Source organism: Magnolia sinica, chromosome 12 (genome assembly GCF_029962835.1).
Source record: "Magnolia sinica isolate HGM2019 chromosome 12, MsV1, whole genome shotgun sequence".
Taxonomy (NCBI): domain Eukaryota; kingdom Viridiplantae; phylum Streptophyta; class Magnoliopsida; order Magnoliales; family Magnoliaceae; genus Magnolia; species Magnolia sinica.
In genome coordinates, this window is record NC_080584.1 from 62,201,200 (window position 1) to 62,210,573 (window position 9,374).

The 9,374-nt window shown below is 40.8% G+C and overlaps 2 protein-coding genes across 2 annotated transcripts; both read left to right on the forward strand.

The window, feature by feature from the left end:
• The first annotated feature begins 1,346 nt into the window (after positions 1-1,346).
• LOC131220133 (disease resistance protein At4g27190-like) lies at positions 1,347-2,837 on the forward strand. Its single transcript, XM_058215104.1, has one exon. It carries the CDS (start codon positions 1,347-1,349, stop codon positions 2,835-2,837), a length of 1,491 nt encoding a protein of 496 aa, XP_058071087.1.
• A 6-nt stretch (positions 2,838-2,843) lies between these two features.
• On the forward strand, positions 2,844-4,409 carry LOC131220134 (probable disease resistance protein At4g27220). The gene has a single exon (XM_058215105.1). It carries the CDS (start codon positions 2,844-2,846, stop codon positions 4,407-4,409), a length of 1,566 nt encoding a protein of 521 aa, XP_058071088.1.
• The last annotated feature ends 4,965 nt before the right edge of the window (positions 4,410-9,374 follow it).

A 9,374-nucleotide genomic window follows, 5' to 3' on the forward strand; every position in this document is an offset into this window, starting at 1 on the left:
CATGTTAGATGGAAAATAAACATTACGGTGGGCCCTAGGAAGTTTTAATGGTGGGCATTCAATGTCCACTATTTCCTATAGTGTGGTCCACCTTGATGATGTGTTATATATCCATGCTGTCCATCTGTTTTTTTACCCCCTTTGAGGACATGGTCCCAAAAGGTTAAGCAGATCTAAATCTCAGGTGACCACACCACAGGAAAAGTGGTGATTGAACTCCCACCATTAAAAACTTCCCAAGGCCAACCATAAGCAAATCCGCAATGTTTATTTGGCATCCAAGTCGTCGATAAAGTCAACCAGACCTGGATGAAGGGAAAATACAGAGATCAGCTTTGATCCAAAAGTCTTGTGGCCTCCAAAATGTTTTTATCGGTCATTTGCCACCTTTTTCCAGTGGTGTGGTCCACCCGAGATTTGGATCTGCTTAAGTTTTGGGATAACATCTTAAAATGAGCTGAAAAAAGGGATGGACAAATATACACAACATATTCATCAAGGTGGGCCCCACACAATAAGGGTAACACCCACCCAGGTAACACCTAACCCGCTCTGACGCCTATGATATTGTTATGATTGGACTCGGATTCTGTAGTCACCACTCTGGTACCGCCGTGGTGGGTTTTGGAAAGTTTTGGAACAAGCTAATATTTGTGACCTAATCAATAGGTAGGATGGAAAATAAACATTATTGTGGGCCTTAGGAAGTTTTTAATGGTGGCCGTTAAACCACCACTGTTTTCTATGGTTTGGTCCACCTGAGATTCAGATCTGCGTGAGGTGGCAAATGATAGTAATCCAATTGTAAGACATTGAGAAAACACAAGAAAATCATAGGAGCTGAAAGAGCATGGAATTTCTAGTTTCACAACACTTTTCTTCTCAATTTTGGAGGCTTATGGATGGTCTCAACTGTAGGAAATTTCAATCATCAGGTGGGTCACATAACATATGAGTTAAAGAGAATCACACTTACAAGAAATGGACCAAAATCCACATTCAATGTAAACTCATGCCCCACCAAATAACCATACTGACCAACCTAGCTCTGCCCACTGTCCATTACAAGTGGGACCCACCTGATGAGCGACCCACCCTCACAAGAAAAGCCAATGCATCACTTGTTTTCGCTGGTCAGGAACTAAATTATATGATAAGACTCAGCACGATATTTCCAATGAAGTCAATTAGCTAGTTGGGTAAAGTCCAAAAATCATACCATTGATCTTGGTTTCCTCCTTCAATCTCTAATCTCCAACACTCTTTGCTTCCTTTCCTTGAAATCTCCTTCTTCTCTAATTCTCTTTGTTGTTGACCGATCCATCGTCGACTGTTGCAGGAGAGAAATGGCCATGGAAACCTTAGGTTCTATAATCCTGCAAGCAGGAAAATACCTCTGTGGCTTCATATTCTCCAAGGCCACCATATTCATCAAATTTCGATCTAACGTGGAAGAACTCGACCGGTACATGAAACGACTTGTGAATCTGAAAACCACCATAAATGAAGAGCTTGAATCCGCCGATAAAGAAGGGAGGCTACCGACTACGGAAGTTAAAGAGTGGCTGAAAGATGTCGAAGAAATCCAGATCAAAGTGAATTTGATAGAGGAAGAAGTCACATCAAATGAAGAAAATCTATGTGGGTGTGGGCTAAATTGTTGTATGCGATATAGATTGAGCAAAGAAGCGGTGGAAAAGCTCGTGGACGTGAAAGAAGCTATAGATTCAGCTAATTTTCCAGTGGGGATGGTGGTGAGGAATCCCCGAGCACGGGCGGTTGAGGAGATCCCGGTTGCACCAATCATGGGTCAGAGAGCGGCACTTGATACACTAGAACGGATTTTGGAGCTTGTGGTGGATGAACGAGTCGGATATATTGGGATATGGGGTATGGGAGGAGTAGGCAAGACTACTCTGGTAAAAAACTTGAACAACAAGCTTGAATGCTCTTCCTCAGCTCAAGCTTTCGATGTTATCATATGGGTGACGGTATCAAAGGACTCCGACATGAAGAGGGTTCAATCGCAGGTCGCTAAAAGATTGAACGTCAGGATGGGAAGGGGAGAAACCATACAGGAACTTGCTATTCGGTTGTTCGCAGAATTGAAGGGGAAGAAATTCCTCTTGATTCTCGATGATGTCTGGGAGAAAATCGATCTGGATGAATTGGGTATACCACATGGGGAAGGTCACAAAGGTTTTAAGATCATATTGACCACTCGATCTCTCGATGTGTGTAGGGGGATGAAGACGGATAAAGACATCAGAGTGGAAGTTCTTAGCGATGAAGAAGCTTGGATGTTGTTTTGCCAAAACGCAGGAGACATGACTGATTTTGTCAGGGTAGGAGAACTTGCAAGAGCTGTTGCTAGAGAATGTAGCAGTCTGCCACTAGCGATCATCACCGTAGGGAGGGCTATGAGGAGGAAGACGAGGATCGAGTTGTGGAAGCATGCTTTGGAAGAACTGCGAAGCTCAGTCCCAGACATCAGAGGGATAGAAAAGGAGGTCTTTTCTCCATTGAAGTGGAGTTATGACTCATTACAAGGTAAGAACATCAAACCATGCTTCTTGTATTGCTCTTTATTCCCTGAAGACTACTCTATCGAAGCAAGCAAACTCGTACAATACTGGATAGCAGAGGGATTAATCGATGAGAGGCAGAATTTCGAATCAGCATCAAATAGGGGGATTGCCTTGATTGAAAATCTCAAGGACTCATGCCTCTTGGACAATGGCGCACACGAGGGGACAGTAAAGATGCATGACGTTGTCCGCGATGTTGCCATCTGGATAGCATCCTCGCTCGAAGATGGAAGCAGGTTCTTTGTTTAATCCGGTATGGGATTGAATCAGCTGCCAGAGGAAGGCATGTGGGAATCGACGAAGAGAGCTTCATTCATCCAAAACAAGATAAGAAGGTTGCCAGATCGCATGGTGGGATGCTCTCAGCTATCAACTTTGCATTTACAAAGCAATCCTCTCAAAGTAATCCTGGAAGGATTCTTTACAGGGTTGCAAGCACTTAGAGTCTTGAATTTAAGTGAGACTTCCATAAGATCATTGCCACTTTCTGTTACAGAACTGCGACAACTTCGTGCAATTTTTCTAAGAGATTGCACTTTTCTAGCAGAGTTACCGCCAATGGGACAACTCAAGGAACTCCAAACACTTGATCTCTCTGGCACCCAAATCAGCGAACTGCCGAGTGAGATAGGACAATTGGATAAACTAAAGCAATTGTATCTATCTCGCACGCTCAATTTAGAAAGAATTAAGGCCGGTACAGTATCAAGGCTGTCCAGTTTGGAGGTATTCGACGTGTCTTTGAGTGCTTACACCTGGGATGTCGAACAGAAGGCTGATGAGGGAAGATCGACGATTGAGGAACTGTCGTCTCTCAGGTTCTTGTCTGTTCTTTACATCAGGATACACAGCATTGCTTGTCTTGCCTTAGATTTCAGTTGGTTGAAACGGTTGAGAAGATTCCACATATGCATAGGTCCAAGATCCTACGTTTCGAAATACTCGCCAATGTGGAACAATGAAAGAAGCACAATTATGAGCGGTGTTGATCTCTCAGGGGAAGGGGCTGACGTGTTGTTGAGCAGCACAAGTGCACTAGTGTTGGGTTCATGTAAGGGCCTAAACAGCATATCTGGATTAGTTCAGAAGAGCAATTTCAATCTTGTGACCCTAAAATCAGTTCGGATTGCAGATTGTCGTGGGATCACCAGTGTAATAAAAGGAGATGTACACGGTAGCATATTACCAAATTTGGAGGAACTGGACCTGGCTTGGCTCAGGAACTTGACTTGCATTTGGGAAGGAGTGGTTCCGAATGGAAAAAGCCTCAGGAAATTAAGGGCATTGCGAGTGGGTGGCTGTCCATTGACTAGTCTTATTGCTTATGATCTTCTTCCACAGCTGGAAAACCTTGAAGAGATCAAGGTAAGCTCCTGTCATAACATGTGGGCGATATTTGAAGAAAAGGAGGTTGAAGTAACGAAACTTAATGGAGAAAGCCTTGGGAAATTAAGAACCATAAAAGTGGACAATTGTGAGCCGTTGAAAAGTCTCATCTCCCATGATCTTCTTCAGCAATTAAAGAACCTTGAAGAGATCGAGGTAAGAGACTGTTCTCAGATGGAGGAGATAGTCACAACCAAGGAGGTGGCAGATGGACAAGCATCGGATATCATCAGGGAAGAGGGAAATGCAATTCCAAGGCTAGGGATTTTGAAACTCTTTAGCCTTAAAGAATTAATTCATGTTTGCAAGGAGGCATTGCCATGGCAGCATATTGAAGCAAGTGATTGCCCAATGTTACAAAAGGATTCTCAGTCTGTCGCTCGTCCCAGGTTCTTGGAAGATCTTCACAGGTTCTTAATTCCAAATGGGGAATGAAGCACATACTTCGTTGGGCCCTGCAGTCACGTGCCATAACCCGGAAGTCACAGCACTGGGATGATCCTACCCCCAATTGGAGGACTCCTGAGGAATATAAATGGCAGCTAGAAAAAAGTGCAGCCCATGTCTGTTCACAGTAGCACATGAAAGCATGACTTGGCTGCGACCCTAGAACTAGCGATGTGGGTGGGACCCTGACCCTAGGGCCCACCTAGATGTATGCATTGTATTTGTTGACACCATCCATCTGTTTTTCCAGCTTATTTTAGGGCATGGTCCCAAAAATGAAGCAGATACAAATTTCAGGTGGACCACACAACAGGAAAAGAGTGCTCATTGAACACCCACCATTAAAAACTTCTTAGGGTTCACTGCAATTTTTATTGACCATCCAACCTGTTTATAACGTCACACAGACCTGGATGAAAGGAAAAAACAAATATCTGCTTGATCCAAAACTTTTGTGGCCCACAAAAGGTTTTTAATGGTCAATAATTACTCTTTCCTGTGGTGTGATCCACCTGATTTTTTTATCTGCTTCATTTTTTGGACCATACCCTAAAATAAGTCAGAAAACAGATGGACGGCATGTATATACAATGCACACATCGAGGTGAAGTGGTGAACCCTAAGGTCTGGGTCACACCCACAGGAAAGTGTATCAGGATAAGCTATTTAAGCATTGTGAAATTCAATTGGGAGATTTACTTCTACTTATTTTCTTTGCTGCGCTGTTTAGATAAATCTTCAATTTTGCTTTCCACTATTTTATTCCCTGTAATAGTTTCTTAAGTTCTTATACATTGTGATGTAAACAACTACCTCATTGGATAAAATATAGGAAATGTATTAAGTTGCTCTTTTGATGTATGGTACTGTCAACCTCATTTCATCCATGGATGGGCATGCTATTTCGGCCAGATTATATAGAAGACAGTGGGTCCACTTGATACACAGATTAGATGCCATGTGAAAAAGGTGCATGTGGGGTATGCAGACATTTTGAGAAGGAAAAATAAAACAAAATCACATGCAATTGGTATATAGTACAATAGGGAATTTCACATTCAAATTCAATGAAGATTTTCAAAGAATCTTTTTTAATTTAACTATAGTAATGAAATTTGTTTTGATTTAGTAGAGGAGAGATTTCCTATTTGCACCACACAAACAGTTGTATGTGATAATTTCCTATTGGAGTACGAGGTAAAAGATGTGGCTTTTAATAAATCAAGACTCTAGTACAAAACCCTTTTGCATCTTCCAAATCATTCCCGCAGGAGATATGGACTGATTTTTTTCTTATCCTTCAATAAAAAGATTCATTCTCTTTGTAAAAAATAAAAATTAAAAAAAATTTTAAAAAAAGGAGGCAGAACCCTTTCATCTATGGAATTGAATGCCTCATTCAAGAATTTTTACTGATCAATCCATAGGAACTGGTACAAAAGGCAAACCTCTTAGGCTACACTTGATCTAGCTTGGTTATTGATAGAGTGAATAAATCTACCATTCTATTTTGATTCAACCAGTGGATATTATACAATCCTATGATTAATGGACATTAGTTTGTTGAAGTCAGGATGTTTGACTATTTTTCAATTAATGTTTGTGATTCATCTAAATGTAGCCCATAATTTGAATGGTTTAACTTAAGTTGCTTTTATGCCACTTGTACGCTTTCTTAGTGCATGTGTTTATATGTGTCAACCATCAATACCTGCCTGAGTATCGAAGTTTTTCTCTTTCATAATATATTAAGCTCTTCAGTTCTAGTGGACCGATGGTTCAGCGCCTAGATCACTCTACTGGGGTAGGACAACCCTAGTGGACCGATGGTTCAGTGCCCAGATCACTCTGTTGGGTGGGACAAGTATCATTGAGATTTTGAAAATCTCGCGAAATACACTAAACCATTTCATCGCGAGATTTTAAAAAATATTAGTAGATTTTAAAATAGGGATTTTTACCACAAAATTCCTTACAAATTATGATTTTACCTAATGACTCTATTACTGAAATTTAGTTCTTTTTGAGTGGTGAAATTCCCATAATGCACACCGTGCACCTTTTTCTTTAGAATGTGGTGAAGTGGAGAATTGTGGGGCCCACGTGATATTTTTATGATATTTAACCCGTCCATTAGATGTAATATGCCATTATGTTCAAAAGAACCAAAATTTTAATCAATCTAAGCATAAGGTGTGTCACACCATAATAAATAATATACACCAATCAAAAACATCAAAATGCATGTGCAACCCATCTAGCGATTCAATCAGAAAGATTTTTGTTCATGCATTTACTACGATTGAGTGTGCCTATTTGACAGGCTGGATCTCAGACAAAAACCATTTAGGCCCCAAATTTTCCTGATTTTAATACTTTTAAGGTATATTCATTTTTCCAATTACCTTAGTAAATGAATGAAACGGGTAATAATTACTATTTCCTTTACTTGTTTGATGATGTCAGTCACATTTGACCACAACAATGACATTCTTCCATTATTTGTTTTAACATTGTAAAATTGTACAGATTGAGATTTTATAAGGTAAAATTGCAGTGAATTCTTGGGAAATGATAACGATGGTCCACTTACATGAACCAACAGGCCCAAAGAAAAACAATAAACAAGGGTACTTATAGTTTCCTTAAATTTTTATTTTTATTTTTTAAAAACATTAATAGGTATTTTGATTCGTGGCAGAATCCCTTGGTAAATTTGGGATTTACGAGGAATTTTTCTGTTAGAAAAAAAAAAAAACAAAAAACCCTCAAAATATTGTAAATCACCCAAGAAATAGCTGAGATAAAGATTTCTCACTATCATTGTTGAAAGTGAGAAACAGGATAAATGAGGTTTCCAATTTTTTTATATGTAAAGCTAAATAAATTGGATAGTTTTACCAGCCAAGTCTTTTACTTCTTCTTCTTCTTTTAGACATTTAAACAATCACTTGCCATGCGGTCCCAGTCTTCACTCGTCTGCAGACCTCTTCAATCAAGTCACACCTTTTGCCCTCCTCCTTTTTCAACTGCTGCTTACACGTACACTGCAGAGTACTAAATCTCGTTGAGGCCAAACGTCGAACAAATGGTGTGCATCATCTACCATGCGATAAAACTAAACAGAAGGAACAAACTAGCATGATGAGGAAGGAACACAATACGAATATGAAAGCAGTATCTGAGCCATTCATCAGGGGCGTCATCAGGTATGACAGGCGTTGAGGAAGCGTTGCATTAAAATCATTGGGATTAAACGGAATGTGAAGATGAAACTTCCAAATTGAAATGCAGAGTGCAGCCATGCGATCTTGATACTTCCGTATGCATTCCTTAATCAAACTGTTCGAACGGTGGGGATGAGAGCTGATGCATCATAACACAACAAATCATCGAAAGGGATAATTAAACAGTCCGACTTATGGTCAGAAAATTAACGGTTGTAATAAAACACTCCAATGGTCCAAATCAACAGACAAATGCACATTGATATGAGGCTACGATCGTCCAATCCGTTTTCTGTGGGAACATAGTCCATCTACTGTATAGCCCACCATTTGGACGGTTAGGATTGTGCCACTTGTACAGTAGCAGCATATCTGTGCATCAGTGAGCATATTATGCTAGCCTATCAAATGGCCGTACTTTTTCGGACGGGGATTGCCTGATGACCCAACTCTGTGGGGCCCACCGTGATGTATGTGTTTTATACACACCGTTCATCCACTCTGCAAGCTCATTTTAAAGCATGAGCGAAATAATGAGAGAGATCCAAAGCTGATGTGAGTTACTCCACGTGAAAGGGTGAGGATTGAGTGCCCACCGTTGAAAGCTTTTCCAAGTCTACGTGACTTTTATAAGTTGGTTAGATGGTAAATAACTTTAATGAGGGCATATGAAGGTTTCAATGGTGGGAGTCACTGGAAACCGATTGGCTACTCCCCATGCCACCAGCCCCATGGCTTGTGGTCGGTTCTCTGTGGGTCCCACCATTATGTATATGTTTCATCCATTCTGTTCATCCATTTTTACAGATTATTTTAGTGATCCCAAAAATTAGAGTTATATAAATCTCAGTTGGACCACACCACAGGAAAACAATAGCGATTGGATATCCACCATTAAAATCCTCCTAAGGCGCACTGTACTGTTTATTTGAAATCCAATCTGTTGATTAGGTCTTGCAGACCCAGATGAAGTAAAAAAAACAAAGATCAGCTTGATCCAAAACTTTTATGGCCCCCAAAAGTTTTTAATGGTCGACGTACATTCAACACTGTTTCCTGTAATGTGGTCCACTTGAGATTAGGATATACCTCATTTTTTGTCTCATACCATAAAATGATCTAGGAAAATAGATGGATGGCATGGATGAAACACATACATCATGGTGGGGCTCACAGAGCACCGACCACCAGCCATTGGCTGGTGACAAGGAGAGTTGCCAATCCGTTTCCGGAATCACTATCCCTACTCTTTTTCTTTTCTTTTTTTTTCGGTGGTGTGTTCCAATTCAGCTTTGGATCTATGGCTTTTTCTGGCTGATTCCCTACATGAGAGGGAAAAACAGATGAACGGTATAGATAAAACACAAACATCACAGTGGGCCCCACAGAATCCCATGACCAGGCAGGCCGAGCCTCTTTTGGGGTTATTCGGTGGCCCCACATGCACCCCTACCCACATCCCAGCCTTCTATCATATGTATCTCACATGCACAGAAACTCAGGAAGTTAGCATCTTGCTCGATCAGATAGACCACACATACAAATGATGAATCCTCGTACAATTGCAACAAAAGCTCGCAACATCTGAGCTCTGTGGGCCAAGCCCGCCATGTGGGTGTAACTCTCCTTGCATCAGTTGTAGCACATCATCTTCTGACCTGATCCCATCAACAAGACCCATCCAAAACTCACAACAACGAAGATCCAAATGCCCACCTTAGAAATC

What these genes read in the sequence shown, in the direction of transcription:
- LOC131220134 (XM_058215105.1), top strand. Translation starts at nt 2,844, where the DNA reads ATGGGATTGAATCAGCTGCCAGAGGAAGGCATGTGGGAATCGACGAAG.
- LOC131220133 (XM_058215104.1), top strand. Translation starts at nt 1,347, where the DNA reads ATGGCCATGGAAACCTTAGGTTCTATAATCCTGCAAGCAGGAAAATAC.